The sequence below is a fragment of the Mobula birostris genome, chromosome 19, assembly GCF_030028105.1.
Source record: "Mobula birostris isolate sMobBir1 chromosome 19, sMobBir1.hap1, whole genome shotgun sequence".
Lineage (NCBI taxonomy): Eukaryota > Metazoa > Chordata > Chondrichthyes > Myliobatiformes > Myliobatidae > Mobula > Mobula birostris.
Genome location: NC_092388.1, coordinates 38751819 through 38771884, shown reverse-complemented (window position 1 = coordinate 38771884; position 20066 = coordinate 38751819). Strand labels below are relative to the sequence as shown.

General features: G+C 41.7%; 1 protein-coding gene across 3 annotated transcripts in view; it reads right to left on the bottom strand.

Annotated features, from left to right (window-relative positions):
• The window catches only part of cep72 (centrosomal protein 72), a 180167-nt gene that overhangs the window by 69759 nt on the left and 90342 nt on the right, over positions 1-20066 (bottom strand). For all 3 annotated transcript variants that reach the window (XM_072283441.1, XM_072283443.1, XM_072283442.1), the window contains one exon: positions 12927-13105. In XM_072283441.1, the coding sequence (XP_072139542.1) occupies positions 12927-13105 (179 nt within the window). The remainder of the gene's footprint in view (positions 1-12926; positions 13106-20066) is intronic.

Sequence of the window (20066 nt, the reverse complement as noted above, 5' to 3'; positions counted from 1 at the left end):
GATTTTCTCAAAGAGTGCAGCAACTAGTCACATGCAATAAGACTGGTGCTACACAGTTGTTACACAAGTATTCGGAAAAGGTCTCAAGAAGTGCCTGAGGCTGAAGATGTGATAAGGAGGTCTCAGAGAGTTAGGAAACCCCCAGATAGGCTGGCATATAATGCACCAGGGAAGCAGAGTGTTGCATCTATTCCCATAGTGAGATATGTTACTGCATTCCCAAATGGGTTGAGGGTCCTTCATTCACAAAATTCATTTGAATACTCTGTTATTAATAATGGCTTGATAAATTTCAAAGTCATGAGGACTTGACTATATTTGGTGGGTGGAGAATGTAATGCCTTGGTTAAGATTTTTACCACAAATGCTGTAGGGTATTTTAGTTAGTGGCTTTTCCGTAAAAAGCTGGTAGAATGTCCTGATGGTAGAATGTTTTGGTTTCGGCTAAAGATAGGGGGTTATGATGGCTGTTAGCAGAGCTGGCTAATGAGCCAAGTTTGCATATGAGCTCAGTGAAGGGTTACATATGTTTCTTTGCTGTCCACATGTTCTAGGATTGAGTGAAATAGCCTGAAATGGCATCTGCTGTTACATGTTTTGCCGGTAGGCAAATTAGAGCAGATCCAAGTCACGTCTAAGGCAGGAGTTGATCACTTTATCACCAATCTCTCAAACACACCAAGCTTGCTGTATAGTCTCCCTGTTGAATACCAAAGAGTTAGCAGAGAATGCTTGTATGCATGCACGCAAACACCTTGAAAATTTGTCACTGTTGGGGAAGACTTCTGACAGGTTGGAATCATACCAGAAGATGGATATAATTACCAAAGGTCAATCATTCCAGCCCCAGGAATTTCACAATATATGTCAGTGATAATAAACTTGATTCTGATCAAGCTGCCCACTTGATTCAACTACCATAACATTCATTCCCTACATTACCAGCACACAGTGGTGGTAGTGTGCACAAGTCACAAACTGTGCTGAAGTTCCTTGTCTGGGCTACTATGACAGCATTTCCCAAATCTGTAACTTCTGCTGCCACGAAGAATGAAGATGGAAATACCACAGGACTGACACAAAAAAAAAATTTAAGGGCTAATTGCTAATGGTCTAAGTCCTGAAACTCTCAGCACAATAGTTCTGTGAGAATACCTTTACCAGAAACATGAGCAGTTCAAGAAGGTTGTATACCATCATCTTTTCAAGATCTCTTAGTGAGTGCTGTAAACACTGGCCTGGTGACCAAGGCCCAGATCCTGAAAATACAATTTAAAGTTAGTAGGGTAAACATACTCACTACTAATTCCACTTTTAACAGTTCACGTCTTCAGCTTCTAATCGTTGCTTTGTTTCTCTCCTTGTCTATGGCTACATCTAGCCCACCCCACCCTCGCATAGGTTTTGTTTTTCAAATTCTCCTTTCTTTTTGGTAAACCTCGTTTTCATCCTTCCACAGGTGGAAATTTCTAACATTACATTTTTAGCTTTAATTATGAGCTACCACTTGCTTCTGCCGCCCCTGTCCATTACTTGTGCCTTCCGCAACTCAGGTTCCCCTGTCACCTGGCTGAGCTCAGCTTCATCCCAATTGCATTGGAGCCCAGTTTCCCTTCAATGTCTAGGGGTAAAAGGTTATTCTGATGAAAAATTTTGACAGGGCCATTCCCATCTTCTGGTTTCACTCGGAAAACTGGCACATTTGGCATCTGGCTCTCCACTACGTAAGGAGTAGACACCCGTTGGTCAGCCAACTTTTGCTTCCCTTATAACAATCTGGCAACTGTGGATGCCCTCTGATCCCTTGTGAGGAAGGCTTGAGCATATCTGGTGTAGTTATTAGTGAAGAGCAAGACATCTGGAATCAGGTTCCATGGAAAGGAAATCCATACACACTAGATCACACTGCACTCTGTAAATGGGACAATGGAGCAACTTTCATAGGAGTGTCTTCCTCTGCATCAGATGCATGACTTACAGTACTCTTCAACCTCAGGCGTCATTCAGGGCTGGTAGAACTCGTAGGGGTATGGTAGGGTGTTTCACCTTTTCAATCTGGGCCATATCCCCTTTTGCAACAGATGACCAAATGGCACCTATACAGGGGTCGTCTCGCTGGGCCACTGCCAATTCCACAGCACTCAAAGAAGGGAAATGCTTCATATCCAGAGGGGTAAAATTGCAATAAGCTTGTAGAATGACACAACCAGAAGGTCCCAAATGATCCACAGCTCCATCATACCTTAGCCTTGCCTGATTTCCCCGCTGAGGGAAACTGGCACATTGCTTTAACACCAGAGGCTGGAACACTCTCTTCGGCCATTTCCAGCACCTCATCCGAACTTTGGGCCAATGCAGCTGCATCAACGTTCCAGCTCCTCAGCCGATATTTCAGGCTGAAATCATAAGCAGACAATGCCGCCAACCAATAATGATCTGTGGCATTCAACTTTCCTGAGATCAGAATATAAGTCAGTGGATTGTTGTCAGTCCTCACCTAAACTTGGCACCATATAATTACTTAACATACACCACAGCCCATTTCAATGCCAGAAACTCCAATTTGTGCATAGGGTAGTCTCGTTCAGAGGGAGATGGACTCCGGCCGATGAAAGCAACAAGGCTCAACCCTTTGCCCAGGTCCTGATATAGAACACCCCCTGAACCATCATGGCTGATGTTGGCATGCAGTACATATGGCAACTGGGGGTTTGCAAAGGCCAACACAGGTGCTTTCGTCAGCACTTTTTCAACAGCTGAAAGGCCTCTTCCATCTTTCCCTTAAAGGCTCTGAAGGGTTAAGGTAAACTTTACTTTCTTCTCTCTTTCTTCTCCATGGGAGGGTAACCACATAGAAGCTGGTATACTGATTGCCTGCATTAGCCTGGTATAGAAACACCAGTGCCCTTGAAGGGAAAATCCTATAAAAAGCAATTGATAAACCCCAGTCCATCATGGATAAAGCCCTCCCCACCATTGAGCACAATTACACAGAGCATTGTTTCAGCAAAGTAGCATCCATCATCAGGAACACCCAGCACACAGGGTCATGCTCTCTCCTCGCTGTTGCCATCAGGAGAAGGTACAGGAGCTTCAGGATTCTCACCTCCAGGTTCAGGAACAGTTATTACCCCTTAAGCATCAAGCTCTTCAACCAAAGTAATTAACACTCAACTTCACTTGCCCCTTCAAAGATCTATTCCCACAACCTATGGATACACGTTCAAAGAGTTTTCATCTCATGTTCTCAATATTTTTGTTCAAAGTTTTCAAAGTAAAATGTCCTATCAGAGTACATATATGTCACAACATACAACGCAGAGATTCTTTTTCTGCAGGCATACTTAGCAAATCTATAAAACAGTAACTGTAAACTGCAAACATTAGGAACTGTAAACTGTAAACAAACTGTGCAAATGCAGATATAGATAAACAGCAATAAATAATGAGCATGAGATAACAATATGATATCAATATAACAGAGTCCTGAAATGAGTTCTTAAATGAACATAGCTATCCCCTTTTGTTCAAGAGCCTGATAGTTGAAGGTAGTAACTCTTTTTGAGCCTGGTGATGCAAGTCCAGAGGCACAGGTACCTTCTACCTGATGGCAGCAGCGAGAAAAAAGCATGGCCTGGGTCATCAGGATTCATTGATGATGGATGCTGCTTTTCTACGGCAATATAGATGTACTCAATGGGTGGGAGGGTTTTACCCATGAGGTACTGGGCCGAATCCACTACCTTTTGTAGGATACTGCTTTAAGGCATTGGTGTTCCCATACCAGGCCGTAATGCAGCCAGTCAGCACACTTTTCACCACACATCTACAGAAGTTTGCCAGGATTTTCGATGACATGCTGAACCTCTGCAGAATCTTGAGGAAACAGAGGCACTGTTGTGCTTTCTTTGCAATAATATTTACATGATGGGTTCAGGCCAGGTCCTCTGAGATAGTGACATGCAGGAATTTAAAGTTAATGACCCTCTCCAACTCCGATTCTCTATTGATTACTGGCTCATGGACCTCTGATTTCCCACTCCTCAAGTCTACAATCAGTTCATTGGTTTTATTGACATTGAATGAGAGGTTGTTGTTACTACACCATCACCCAAGTTTTCAATCTCCCTCCTGTATGCTGATCCATCACCCCCTTTGATATAGCCCTCAACAGTGGCGTCGTCAGCAAACTTCTATGTGGCGTTGGAGCTGAACATAGCCACACAGTCATAGATGCAAAGTGAGTAGAGCAGGGGGCTAAGTACACATCTCTGTGGTGCTCTAGCTGATTGTGGAGATGTGTTGTCAATCCAAACTGACTGGGATCTACAAGTGAGGAAATCCAGGATCCAACTGCACAAGGGGGTATTGAGGCCCAGGTCTTGGAGTTTACTGATTAGTTTTGAGGGGATGATGGTGATAAATGCTGAGCTGTAATTGATTAAAAGCATCCTGATGTATGCAGCTTTGTTCCAGGGTTCAATGAAGACTCTGGAACACTTTTATTATTATTAATATCATTATTCAAGAATATAATTATTCATTTTGTGCTGTGTCATATGATGTAGGTGATCATGGTCTCAATGGCCATAATTCTTCTTGGCAAATTTTCCTACAGAAGTGGTTTGCCATTGCCTTCTTCTGGGCAGTGTCTATATAACTGACCCCAGCCATTATCAATATTCTTCAGATTGTCTGCCTGGCATCAGTGGTCGCATAACCAGGACTTGTGATATGCACCAGCTGCTCGTACAACCATCCACTTCCTGCTCCCAGAGCTTCGTGTGACCCTGATCGGGGAGGCTAAGCAGGTACTACATCTTGCCCAAGAGTGGCCTGCAGACTAGCGGAAGGAAAGGGAACCATACACATCCTTTGGTAGAGATGTACTGCATCTCCACCCGCCACCCAAGTTATTATTATTATTATTATTTTTATCCTTTGTTGTCTTTTGCACACTGGTTGGCCACCATGTTGGTGTGGTCTTTCATTGATTCTATTGTGGTTATTGAATCTATTGTGTACACCTGCAAAAAAATGAATGTCAGGGTTGTACATGGCGACATATATGCACTTTGATAAAAAAAATTTACTTTTAACTTTGTCTTTGAACATTCCCAGGAAAAAGTGTGACAGTGGAACAAGCACCAAGGAGTAATTATAGCGCTATATAGTTTAATAAAGACATGCGTAACTGGAAGCAGTGCTGTGCACAGACCCTGGGAGTCGACTTCTGCCCTCTCCACTGGTGCCCACTGTGCACCAGGAATATGGATGAACCCTGAACTGATGATCCTGCAGCAAAGAAGCCATTAAACAGATCTCATCACTACATTACTCAAAGTGGAGCGAGTCATGGAGGCAATGTGCTGTGGCTGCTTGTGAGGACTGATGTTGGAAGGGCAGGGGCAAGCAATACAACCATTCATGTTGAAATGTGGGGCTCAAGACTGCGCCACAGCCAGCACAGTGAAAGCTGGCTATTATTATGGACTAGCAGTATCAGCTCCATGTGTTGACAGACCTTCTGGAATAAATCAGCTGTCTCATCACCTTTTGTTGGTTGTGATGAATGCAGCTGTCACCCTAGCCCAGACATTTTTTTTCCGATGGTTACTGTTCCAAGCTCACTTTTCTGCGGCGTCTGCCTTAATGTCATTGGAATACATTGAATAAGGAACAGCAGCAAGGTACTAAGTCCCACAAGTTGATGTGATTACAAATTATTCCTGTCTAATTGCAGTTCAAATTCTCGATTATCAAGTTACTATCTACATCTACATTAAAGAACTTTAAAGATTCTGATTACATCGCACTTTGGGGAAGTGAGTTCTAAACACACATGACCCTCGAAGGAAAGAAAAGTCACCACATTTCTATTTTAAATATGTGATCTCTTATTTTAAAACAGTGAGCTCTAGTTCACCACGTGAGGAAATGTCTTCCCCAAATCAATCCAGTCAAGGCACCTCAGAATCTGTATGTTTTAATCACCTCACCTTTCACTCCTCTATGCACGTTAGATTGTTGTCAAGTTCATGTTTATTGTGATTGGCACGCAGAGAGGACAAACATGACATGAAAATCTGCTTTTTGCAATAGCAGCACAGTACATTTGAAACATGACGAACATGAGTTGGAACATAGACCAGTACTGCACAGGATGTGTTCTTCAGCTATGATGTTGTGCTGAACTAATTGAACCAACTGGCTCCACATTGCTTCTGTCAGTGAATGGTCCACATTCCTCCATTCTCTGCACCTTTATAAACATATCTAAAAGTCTCTTAAACACGTCTATCATATCTGCATCCACCACCACCTCTGGCAGTGCATTCCAGACATTACAACTCTCTGTACTTGCCCTGCACATCTCCTCTGGTTTCCTCCCTCACCTTAAATAACCCCTAGTGTCTGACATTTTGACATGAGGAAAAAGATCATAACGATCTATTCAATCTATACCTCTGATAACTTCTATCAGGTCTCCTCTCACCTCCATCGTTGCACAGAAAGCAACCCAAGTTAATCCAAACCTTCCTTATAGCACATGCCCTCTAATCTGGTAATATCCTCGTCTGAACATCCTTCCTATAATGGGGAAACCAAAAATGAGTGCAATATCCATATGCGTGCTCACCAAAATTTGATAAAACTGCAAAGTAACTTCCTGATTCTTCAACTCAATCAATAAAGGCAAGCACACAAAATCGAAATGCCTTCTGCCTAGAGAGTTGTGTGACCATTTTCAGGAAGCTATGCTCCATATGCAAAACTGCACTGTTCAGTGTTCAGCCATTAATTGTGTACTGTCTCTCTACATTTTATCTCCCAAATGCAAAGTGTACACTTGCCCTAATTAAATTCCATCTACCATTTCTCCATCGTGTCTGAAGCTGATCTGATTTCTTTGGCCACCTAGGCTATCCACAATGCCAATAATCTTTGTATTGTCTGCAAACTTATGAACTCACCATTCCATATTCTCATCCAGGCCACTTAGATAGGGCCCAAACTGCAAATTCCCTAGTACAGGTCCTCGTGGAACACCCAGATCTCCAGTCAGTATAAGAACTATCAACCACTCAGTGCAATGTGCAAGCAAATTCTGAAAACAAATGGCCAAGTCACTGTGCATTTTGCTCTTCTGTATGGGCCTACCACAAGGGACCTTGTTGAATCTCTTACTAAAGTCTGGATAGACAACATCTAACCTCATAGATCAAGTCGTCCCCAACCACCGGGCTGCGGACCGGTACCAGGCTGCAAAGCATGTGCTACCGGGCAGCGAAGAAACGATATGATGTGGCGATATGAAACAATATGAGTCAGCTGCACCTTTCCTCATTCCCTGTCACGCCCACTGTTGAACTTGAACACACGCGAGGTCATCACTGACCCAAGACATGCAAAAGAATGAGTCCGTGACCCATTTGTGAATACTTCCGGTGAATCATCCATGTCAGCGCGGGAAAAAGATCAACTCCTCGAACTTGCAAATGACGTGGGCTGAAAAGTATGTTTCGCATTAACATCTCTGCCGGCATTCTGGATCAAAGTCAAGGCTGAATATCCTGAGGTAGCCACGAAAGCACTGAAAACGTTGCTTCCATTTCCAACATATCGCTGCAAAGCGGAATTTTCTGCAATGAATGCAACGAAAACTAAATTGCGGAATAGACTGGACATAAGGAACCCCTTTCGAGTATCACTGTCTCTCATCACCCCTCGATAGGACCGTCTTGTTGCAGGGAAACAAGCCCAGGGCTCCCACTGATTTAGCGATATTGGTGCATTGCAATGATTTTATATGTTCATACGAGGAAAATATGCGCTGTGTGTTTAATATCCAAACATTACTTAAAATGTTATGATGCTGTTGACTTATAATTCAGTGGTTCCCAACCTCTGGGCTGTGGACTGATACCGATCTGCGAAGAATGCAGTGGTGCAGCGGTAGTCGGAACGCACCCAGCACGTCCTTAAGAAAAAAGCCGAAATAAACAAGCTAATTAATTAGGTGCCGCCCGGCACGTAAATGTCGGCCCAGATCAGAGGTGACTGATGATTGCGTTGCCTCTGATCTGGGCTGACACTTATGTGCTGGGCAGCACCTAATTAATTAGCTTGACTATTTCCGCTTTTTTCTTAAAGATGTGCTGGGTGCATTCCAACTACCACTGCACCACTGCATTCTTCGCGGCCCGGAGGTTTGGGAACACTGTAGTAATTGACTTATCACTACATTCATGCGAGGAAAATATGCACTGTGTGTTTGATATTAAATTTGTTAGATAAACCCCTTTAGAAACAAAATTGAATGTATTAGCCACTTATAAGTGACTTATAGTTGACTTATCACTTATATTCCGGTCATGATTAACACCCTCCCCACCCCCGGCGCCCCCCCGCCGGGTCAGCCGGTCCGCAAGAATATTGTCAATATTAAACCGGTCCGCGGTGCAAAAAAGGTTGGGGACCCCTGTCATAGATCACCTTGGACAACTCCGAAGAAAACTCGATCAATTTGTAAGATAGGACCTGTCTCACAGAAAGTCATATTAACACACTGTGTGTGTTGCTTTGGATTTCCAGCACCAGCAAACCTACTCATGTTTGAGAAAGTCATGTTGTTTACTTAAACAAACTAACATAAATTATACATAAACACAAGAAATTCTACAGATGCTGGAAATCCAAATCAATACCTACAAAATAGTAGAGGATCTCAGCAGGTCAGCAGCATGTGTGGAAAAGGATAAACAGTCGACGTTTCTTCCGAGACCCTTCTTTAGGACTGGAAAGGAAGGGGGAAGATGCCAGAATAAAAAGGTGGGGGTAGGGGAAGGAGGATAGCTAGAAAGTGAAAGGTGAAGTCAGATGGGTAGGAAAGGTAAGGGCTGAAGATGAAGGAATCTGATAGAAGAGGAGAGTGAATCATAGGAGAAAAGGAAGCAGGAGGGGACCCGGGGGGAGGTGATAGACAAGTGAGAAAAAGTAACAGGCCAGACCATGGAATAGAAGAAGAGAGGAGGTGGAGGGAATTTTTTTTTAACCGGAAGGAAAGATCAATATTCATGCCATCAGGGTAGAGGTACCCAGACGGAATATAAGGTAGCACAAGACGAGGCTGTGGACCAACAAGCTGAAATGGGAATTGGAATCGGAATTAAAATGTTTGGCCACCATGAAGTTCTGCTTATGGCAGAGGGAGCAGAGGTACTTGATGAAGCGGTCCTCCAATTCACAATGAGTCTCACCAATGTAGAGGAGGTTGCATCAGGAACACCAGACACAACAGTCTTCCCCAGCAGATTCGCCAGTGAAGCGTTGCCTCAGCTTGAGGGCTGAATGGAAATGAGGGAGGAGGTGAATAGGCAGGTGTTGCACTTTGGCCGCATGCAGGGATAAGTTCCGGGAGGGACGAATGGACAAGGGAATCACAGAGGGAGTCATCTATGCAAAAAACTGCGGGTGGGCAGGGAAGGTAAAGATATGTTTGGTGGTAAGATCCTTGGTCCCACCACCAAACATATATAAAATATACATAATTTACATACATGACGGAGTAAACAGTATTTGTAGAGGCTGTGAGAGAGAGATAAAGAAATATGGTTGAGGTAGAATTAAAGCCAACCTTTCTTCATAAGGCAACCTAGAAAAATTAGTTTCATAAATTTTCTCTGATGTGCTGAATAATTAGCCGTTTTTCTTGCTTTTTCATTGGTTGAGAAGGAAATTGCACTTTGAAGGTTATAGATTCAATTTTTTTCAAAAGGTTCTGATTTTAAAAGGATGAGTATTTTAATCATAGATAAGAAAAAAGAAACCATATAGTGCTTTGCACTTTGGTTGAATGACTTCATCCATGATGAAAGAATCAGTAAAAACTGACCAACTAATCACTGGAAAATTAAAAAAAATAATTATTTACGCCAGATAACCCTAACCCTTGAACAGAAAATCCTACAAAAAGTAGTGGATACGGCCCAGTCCATCATGGCTAAAGCTCTCCCCACCATTGAACACACCTACACAAAATGCTGCTGTAAGAACGCAGTATCCATCCTTAGGGATCCTCACCACCCAGCATATGCTCTCTTCTTGCTGCTGCCATTATGAAGGCAGCACAGGAGCCTCAGAAATCACATCACCTTGTTCAGGAACAGTTCCTACTCCTCAATCATCAAATTTTTAAATCAAAGGGGATAACTTCACTCGCCCCCATCACTGAAATGTTCCCACAAACTATGGACTCACTCTCACGGACTCTTCATCTCATGTTCTTGATATTGCTTATTGATTTATTATTTTCTTTTCCTTTTTGTATTGGCACAGTTTGTTGTCTTTTGCAACACTGACTGGTGCAGTCTTTCATTGATTCTATTATAGTTATTATTCTATGCACTTACTGAGTATGCCTGCAAGACAAAGACAATAGACAATAGGTGCAGGAGTAGGCCATTTGGCCTTTCGAGCCAGCACCACCATTCACTGTGATCATGGCTGATCATCCACAATCAGTACCCCATTCCTGCCTTCTTCTCATATCCCTTGACTCCGCTATCATTAAGAGCTCTATCTTGAAAGCATCCAGAGAATTGGACTCCACTGCCTTCTGAGGCTGAGCATTCCACAGATCCACAACTCCCTGGGTGAAAAAATTTTTCCTTAACTCAGCTCTAAATGCCCTACCCCTTATTCTCAAATTGTGGCCTCTGGTTCTGGACTCCCCCAACATCAGGAACATGTTTCCTGCCTCTAGAGTGTCCAATCCCTTAATAACCTTACATGTTTCAATCAGATCCCCTCTCATCCTTCTAAATTCCAGTGTATACAAGCCCAGTCGCTCTGATCTTTCAACATATGACTGTCCCGCCATCCCGGGAATTAACCTCGTGAACCTCCGCTGCACTCCCTCGATAGCAAGAATGTCCTTCCTCAAATTTGGAGACCAAAACTGTACATAATAATCCAGGTGTGGTCTCACCAGGGCCCTGTACAACTGCAGAAGGACCTCTTTGCTCCTATACTCAACTCCCCTTGTTATGAAGGCTAACATGCCATTAGCTTTCTTCACTGCCTGCTGTACCTGCATGCTTACTTTCAGTGACTGATAAACAAGGACACCTAGATCTCATTGTATTCCCCTTTTCATAACTTGACACCATTCAAATAGTAATCTGCCTTCCTGTTCTTGCCACCAAAGTGTATAACCTCACATTTATCCACATTAAACTGCATCTGCCATATATCTGCCCACTCACCCAACCTGTCCAAGTCATCCTGCATTATCTCAACATCCTCTGCACATTTCACACTGCCACCTAGCTTTGAGTCATCTGCAAATTTTCTAATGTTACTTTTAATCCCTTCATCTCAATCATTAATGTAAATCGTAAATAGCTGCGGTCCCAGCACCGAGCCTTGCAGTACCCCACTAGTCACCGCCTGCCATTCTGAAAGGGATCCATTAATCCCTACTCTTTGTTTCCTGTCTGCCAACCAATTTTCTATCCATGTCAGTACCCTACCCCCAATACCGTGTGCTCTAATTTTGCCCACTAATCTCCTATGTGGGACCTTATCAAAGGCTTTCTGAAAGTCCAGGTACACTACATCCACTGACTCTCCCTAGTCCATTTTCATAGTTACATCCTCAAAAAGTTCCAGAAGATTAGTCAAGCATGATTTCCCCTTCGTAAATCCATGCTGACTCGACCGATCCTGTTACTGCTATCCAAATGTGCCGCTATTTCATTCTTTATCATTGACTCCAGCATCTTCCCCACCACTGATGTCAGGCTAACTGGTCTATAATTCCCTGTTTTCTCTCTCCCTCCTTTCCTAAAAAGTGGGATAACATTAGCTACCCTCCAGTCCTCAGGAACTGATCCTGAATCTATAGAACATTGGAAAATAATTATCTATGCCTCCATGATTTCTAGAGCCACCTCCTTAAGTACCCTGGGGTGCAGACCATCAGGCCCTGGGGATTTATCAACCTTCAGTCCCATCAATACCATTTTCTGCCTAATGTGAATCTCCTTCAGTTCTTCCGTTACCCTAGGTCCTCCGGCCACTATTACATCTGGGAGATTGTTTGTGTCTTTCCTGGTGAAGACAGATCCAAATACCTGTTCAACTCATCTGCCATTTCCTTGTTCCCCATAATAAATTCACCCGTTTCTGTCTTCAAGGGCCCAACTTTGGTCTTAACTAATTTTTTCCTCTTCACATACCTAAACAAGCTTTTACTATCCTCCTTTATACTCTTGGCTAGCTTGCCTTCTTATCTCATCTTTTCTCCCCGTATTGCCTTTTTAGTTATCCTCTGTTGCTCTTTAAAAGTTTCCCAATCCTCTGGCTTCCTGCTGATCTTTGCTATGTTACACTTCTCTTTTAATTTTATACTGTCCTTACAATTCTCAGGGTTGTACATGGTGACATACATATACTTCGATATCAAATTTACTTTGAACTTTGAAATTGGTCTTTGGTCTGATATTTTCTCTCAATGAATTAACAATGCAGATCTTTCCATTAATAAAAGTGCCTGCGTATTTTATTGAAAGTGATAATCAAAATACATCTCACAACATTCACAACAATCCAGGGCTGAAATGGTTGCCGCAAGAGGACACAGGTTTAAGGTGCTGGGGAGTAGGTACAGAGGAGATGTCAGGGGTAAGTTTTTTACTCAAGTGAGTGGTGAGTGCATGGAATGGGCTGCCGGCAACGGTGGTGGAGGCGGATATGATAGGGTCTTTTAAGAGACATTCAGATAGGTACATGGAACTTAGTAATATAGAGGGCTATATGTAAGCCTAGTAATTTCTAAGGTAGGGACATGTTCGGCACAACTTTGTAGGCTGAAGGACCTGTATTGTGCTGTAGATTTTCTATGTTCTATGTTCTGTTCTTACCTTGCATGTTATGCAACTTGGCCTCAGGATTATTTTTCACTGAACGTGTGGCTCTTGCAGGTACATTCATATCCCAGTTGGACTTTGCAATGAGGTTCAGAACAGCTTCATCATCTTTATCAAGTTCTGAGTATTTCTTTGCCAATGAGCCTACAAATTCTGCCCTTGTGTGCCGGGACCTATAGTGAAAAGAAATCAGTAATTTAGAGAATTTGTATAAAGGGCATGAATTGAATCAACACAAAACCCAATCTTACCTTTTTCCAACATACAAGCAACCTAAGCAATCACCAAGAAAGGAAAACTGGTTTAATTATACCCATTTTTTGGCTGGGTGCAAAACCAATTTCAGCTGGCCAAATTGCGAAAATGACTGAACTTTTTAAGTCTGAGCTTTTGTTTTATTTTTTTCTGTTGACTTTGCTAATAATTTTAGCTAGAGTGGTGAAACTGTGGAATTTCTTTGCCTTTAGCCAGACAGTGGTGAATCTGTTGAATTCTTTGCCACAGGCAGCTGTGGAGACCAAGTCTTTACGTATATTTAAGGCAGAGGTTTTTAGATTCTTGATTGGTCAGGCCATGAAGGAATATGGGGAGAAGGCAGAGACTGGGGCAGAGAGGAAAATTAGATCAGCTATGATGAAATAGCGGAGCAGACTCCATGGGCCAAAAAGCCTAATTCTGCTTCTATATCTTATAGTCTAAATACCTGCATGTACTGATTTACAGATCTATTGGTCTAACGATTAAAGATGGCTGTCCCATAAAATGGACTACAAAGAGTAAAAAAATGCAAGAGGAAAATCAACAATGAAGAGTCAATGATCGTTCTCAGGGGAACTTTAGGCAACCAGCAAGGTATTGCTTAGCCAACTATCTTAAAGGATTCTCAAAGAATGAAAAAAAAAGAACAATTTTTAGCGAACAAATTACACACTCCAAGTTCAAAATGAAAAGTGGAATACACACAAACTTACAATGAAAGCAATATAAATGTTTTTAAAACGTTGAGTTTTACAGTAGAGAGTTAACTGAATGGCAATCTCCAGAGACAAAATTCATTTTGATTAAGAGTCTGAGTCAGATGATAAGGAAGCTCAAAGGAAATTAAAATTCACTGACACCTCATGCAAAGTATAACACCTACTGAGTTTCTTTGACAAATATCATGGTTAAAAAAAAGAGACTAGATGACAAAAGGGATGATAATACTGAGAGGATAAAATTGGGTGCAATGACACAAGATACAGTAGATCCAAAGTAAATGCAAATACAGTATCATTATCTGAACGTGTCCAAAAGGTTTAAATGTGTCGGATGGAAATATCTTGATGCTCATTCTTCCAATTACCCTGATGATCATTAGAATACTACAAAGAAAGACAGATCAAAGTGGGAATGGGTTAGAGAATTAAAGTAGGAGGGTGACAAAATTTGAGACCATGTTTCTAACTGTTTCTCTTAGTTTCTACATCATGATTGAAGGGTGAACAATGATTATGGTAATCTAAACATACCATACAAGAAAATTACAGTTTCAGTTGGAAACAAATTGAAATAGTAGACAATGTAAAGGTGGTAAAAGTACAAAATTTAAATATTACTATTCTAAAAGACAAAAAGGCAATATAAAAAGAAATAAATCTGTAAGAGGAAAGGGGCATTGTTTACCTGCCCCTTACACTTTATTCTGCATTGTTATTGTTTTACCTTGTTCTACCTCAATGCACTGTGGAATGATTTGATCTTTATGAACTGTATGCAAAAAAAAAGTTTCACTGTATTTTGGTATATGTGACATAATAAAACAATACCACAGGCAGGACAATGAATAAAGTTAATTAAAATGTGAAGATTTTTAAAACAGTACCATTTAGAACAGTTAAATTTTGCTTACATCATGCTACAAACTGGTAAGTGCCAGACAACAATAATGATACTTGAAAAAAAAATAACAAGGCTGACAGCATGGCCGTCTAGATGACACAATTATTTTTACTTCCATATCGAAGAGAAATGAATACTTCCTGATTTACATCCCCCACCCCTGGTCAACTTGAATCCCCTTCCACCTTGACCAACCACACTCCTGTTCATGCAACTTTCCAAGATCAAAAGATGGAATACCTGCCCTTTACACTGCACCTTGCCTCTATTACAGACACATAGAGACTTTCCATGTGAAGCAAAAATTCACTTGCACTTCTTCATACTCATGATGTAGTCCTATGACACTAGTGAAACCCAGAGCAGGTTGGGTGACTGCTTTGTGGAACAACTTGGTTCAGTCCTCAGTGGCGATCCTATTTTCCCAGTCACTTTCACTTTAATTCTCTTTTTCCACTCTGACCTCACTGCCTTAACTTCAAAGTAAATTTATTATTGAAGTACATATGTGTCATATAAAACCCTGAGATTCATTTTCTTACAGGGATACTCAGTAAATACAATAAATCAATAAGACCACAACCAACAGGACAGGTTAACAACCAATGTGGAAAGGACAACTAACTGTCAAATACGAAAGAAAATACAAATAATAATAATAATAAATGAATAAGGAATAAATATAGAGACCATGAGATGAAGAGTCCTTGAAAATGAGTCCATAGTTTGTGGGAACAGTTCAGTCATGGGGCGAATGAAGTTATCCCCACTGATTCAACAGCCTGGTAGTTGAGGAGTTATTATGTTTTGTAACTCCAAAACTAATTGACAGAAAAACACAGAGCCAAGAGATATGTGTCCTGTTTTCCTTGTTATACTCTAGTGAGACGCGCACTTATGACATGGTGGTGCAATGGCGTATGCCATTCATGTACTTTTATATATATCCCATAATGAATTATGTAAACAACATAGAATGCCCAGTCAGACAATATATTTACAAAATTACTCAAATATTAAATATTTTCTGTAAATAACACATGCTTTGACCTTGGGGCATCCATCACCGCTCAGTAAATCTTGTGGGATACGACTTTCCTGACAAGGGAGATTGCTCTGCTTGGCATGTGAGACTTGTGACTGCTGTCAAGGGCTACTTCATCCAGGAGCAGGTAAAATGGGGGAACTGGAATTTCTGCAGAACATTCAAGCCATTTTGGATTGCAATATAGACCTAAGACAGTGTGGGTTCTTTTTCTGATTTCCCTTTGCATCATCTCTGCTGTAATAGGAAGACTTTTGATTTGCATTGGGGAGAATACATCAAGATGAGTGCCCTCTTTAGTAAGTTTTTAAGTATTTCCTTTTCCAAGAGTAAATGGGGCAATCCATCAGATTTCCCATGATTAGTTGTGTCTGTCAAGAACTGGAGCCTATCTCTGCACTTGTGCTGCTGCCATTAGTGGAACACCCTTCTGTAGACTGAAAATGGACACAAGTGGTTGGTCATTGGAAATGAGGGTAAACTGCCTCATACATGTACTAGTTGAAACATTTTACACCCACGACCAGACTCACTGCCTTATTGTCAATCTGTGCATAATTATTTCCCGTAGTTGTAAGAGAACATGATGCAAAGGCTACGGGCTATACACTTCCGTCACACATAACATGTGACATAACTGGACCATTACCATAAGGTGAAGCATCACTGGCAAGCTTCATTGGACAATGTGGATCATAATCTGTGAGTACAGTATCTGACGTCACCAATTCCTTTCCCTTTTGAAAAACCACCTCACACTGCTTCGTCCATTGCCATTTCTTCCTGATCTGTAGTAATGAGTTCAAGGAGTGGAGCACATTAGCCAGGTTGGCAGGAACCTGTATAGTAATTGACAAATCCTAAAAAAGATCACAACTCTGACACATCCTTTGACCTTGGGACATCCACCACTGCTTGAATTTTCTGAGCACACTTGTATAATTCTTCTCTATCAATGGTGTGTCCACAATAAATGATGCTTGGTTTAAAGAACTCATACTCATTGCATCGTGCTCTGAGCCCAGAATTTTCTAATCTTTTTAGCACTGTCTTAAGGTTTTGGAGATGTTCCTTGTCAACCTCACCACTAACAATGATGTCATCCAGATAACACCAAGTAACTGGGCAGCCTTGCAACACCTGATCCATAGCTTACTGCCAGAGTGCAGTGCAGATGCTACTCCAAACATAAGCCTATGATAGTGATAAAGCCTTTTGGGAGTGTTTATGGTCAGAAACACTTTGGACTCTTCTTAGATGTCCATCTGCAAGTCGCATTCAGCTGTCCACTTTGCTGAAGTGTTTTCCTCCAGAAAGATTTGCAAAGATATCCTCTATTCTAGGCAGCGGGTATTGATCTACTTACAGGACTGGGTTGAAGGTGATCTTATATTCACCACAGGTCCTGACAGTCCCATTCTCCTTGGCTACTGGGACAACTGGCATTGTCCATAGGTCCACTCAACCTTGGAAAAAATTCCTTCAGCCTCCATGCAACCTAGCTCACTAGGTATTTTATCATAGATGGTATAAGGAACCAGAAGGGCTTTGTAAAACTTGGGTGTGGTATTTTCATTTAACACTATATTACCCTTGATATATTTGAGTTTTCTAATGCCATCTTTGAACACTGCTGTGGTATCATCAAGTACCCTTTCAAATTCGCTTTCAGTTGACTCTTTTGCAGAGAATGTGGCATGCAAATGGTGAGTGGATCTCCAACTAAGTTGCCATTGTCTCAGCCAATCACAGCCACACAATGCTGGCCCTCCTACTTTTACCACATCCAAGCTCAATATGGCTTGTTGGCTGTTGTATTTCACTATTACGAATGTCATTCCCACAGGAGTCAACTCTCTCCAGTACAAGTTCATAGTTGGATATCAGTTCGGTGTCTTCAAAATGCCATTCAAACTCATTTTGTGGAAAGACTGAGACAGCTGAGCTAGAGTCCAATTCCATTTTAATTAATGCTGTTCACTTTGGTGTAAGCCGTATTGCTTGCTTCCTGTTAGTTTTCATATTGTAAATCTCAAGGTTACCCAGTGCCCATGTCACTCTCATGATTATCAGATTTTTCAACAACAGCACGCAGATTAATGCTCTTTTTACGAAACTGCAACTTGACTTTTTACCTTTCTATCTTCCCTAAGCAATTACTTATTTTTTGTCTGCCCAACCTCCTTTTTGTATTGTGCTACATTGCTGCATTTTCTGCAAGTTTCACCTCTAAACATGCATTAGTCTGGTGTATGTGGGCCCCTACCATAATGATAACACAATTTGTTCAGCCAGGCCAGATTCTGTTTAAACTTTACAATTTTGTTCACACTTGCTTTCATTCCTCATTGCAACTCAATTGCGTCTCTGTGAGAGGTTATTATTGTGGCACCACTCAGCCAGATCTTCAGTCTCCCTCCTATATACTGATTCATTACTCCCTGTGACTCAGCCAATGACAGTACAGTCATCAGAAAACTTAAAACCCGGCACTGGAGCTATGCATAAAGTATGTATAAAGTGAGTAGAGTGAGGCGGGGTGGGAGAGGGCGGAAAAGGCTAAGCACACAGCCTATTGGTGCACCTGTGTTGATGGAGATTGTGAGGAAGATGTTGAATCTGAACTGACTGGTGTCTGCAAGTCATGAAACCGAGGAACCAAACGAAAACTGCGTAAGACTTTGTGTACACTTCTTGCTGCCAGCATAATCAAACACCCTACTCATCATGAACATAATTTCTTCTCTCCCCTACCATTGGGCAGTAGATACAAAAACCTAAAAGCACAACCATCAGGCTTGAGCACAGCTTCTCTCCGGGAGTTATAAGGCTATTGGACAGCTTTCTAGTACGATAAGGTGGAGTCTTCTCTTACAACCTACCTCGTTATGACCGTGCATCCTACTGTCTAACTGCACTGTACCGTCTCTGCAACTGTAGCGCTTTATTCTACATTCTGTTATAGTTTCACCTTGTGCTACCTCAACTGGGCAACCTGGAAGTGCCTTAACACACTTAGGGCTGGTGTAAGTCGTTCAAAGGAGTCACTCAGCAAATGGGGATATACAACCAGCCCGACAACTTGTGAATGTGGAACTGAGCCACAAACTATGCAACATCTCCTGCAATGCCCATCGCTAGAGGAACCCTGTACTGTTGCAGATCTTGCTGAATTCAACAAGAAGGCGCAAAAATGTGTCCAGTTCTGGCTGAGCCATGTATAGACTGCCCATGGACATGATAGGAAGAACCTCAATACATTGTTGTATGAATTTACTTGTATGAACAGTTTTTTACTCTACCTCAGCATGTGATGATAATAGGACAATTTATCAATTTGCCTCAGAAGTGAATAATATCTTGCACAACACTGGACAAGGTTCATTTCTTCTTTATGACATAATGAAGTATCATGACAAGAATATAATAATAATATATTTAGTGGATCAACAAAGCTCTTATTTAAGACCATTAATTGCCTTTATCAGAATTCTAAAGGTCAAAGAGTAACACGGTTGAAGCTTTCACAAAGCAAGGCATCATTACATTGTTACTGTCAGGAAAAATACTAGCATGAATAGAAGATTGGCTGACTGGCAGAAGGCAAAGAATGGGAATAAAGGAAGCATTTTCTGGTTAGCTGCTGATGACTAATGGCATTCCCCAGGAGTCAGTGTTGAGGCTGCTACTTTTCACATTTTACATTAATAATCCTAACAGCACTGTGGGTGTACCTACACCTCAGGGGCTGCAGCGGTTCAAGAAGGCAGCTCATTACCACCTTCCCAAGAGCAACTAGGGATGGGCCGTAAATGATGGCTTAGTGGGCAACACCCACATCCCGTAAATGAATAAATAAAAAAATTCCAGGTGACAGATTTGATTGCTTTGTGGACAAGCAATACTGAGATAAGTACAGGGGTGGGCAATGTTGAGGAAGCAGAGAGTTTGCAAAAGAACTTGGATAGGTTGGGAGAACGGGCAAAGAAGTAGCAGGTGGATTACAGTGGAGGGAATTGTACAGTCAAGCAATATGGTAGAAGAATAAAAGCACAGACTATTTTCTAACTGAGGAATGATTTCAAAATTCGGAGGTACAAAGGGACTTAGGAGTCGAAGTGCAGGATTCCTTAAAGGTTAGCTTGCAGTCTAAATCAGTCGTAAGGAAGGCAAATGCAATGTTAACATTAATTTCAAGAGAACTAGGA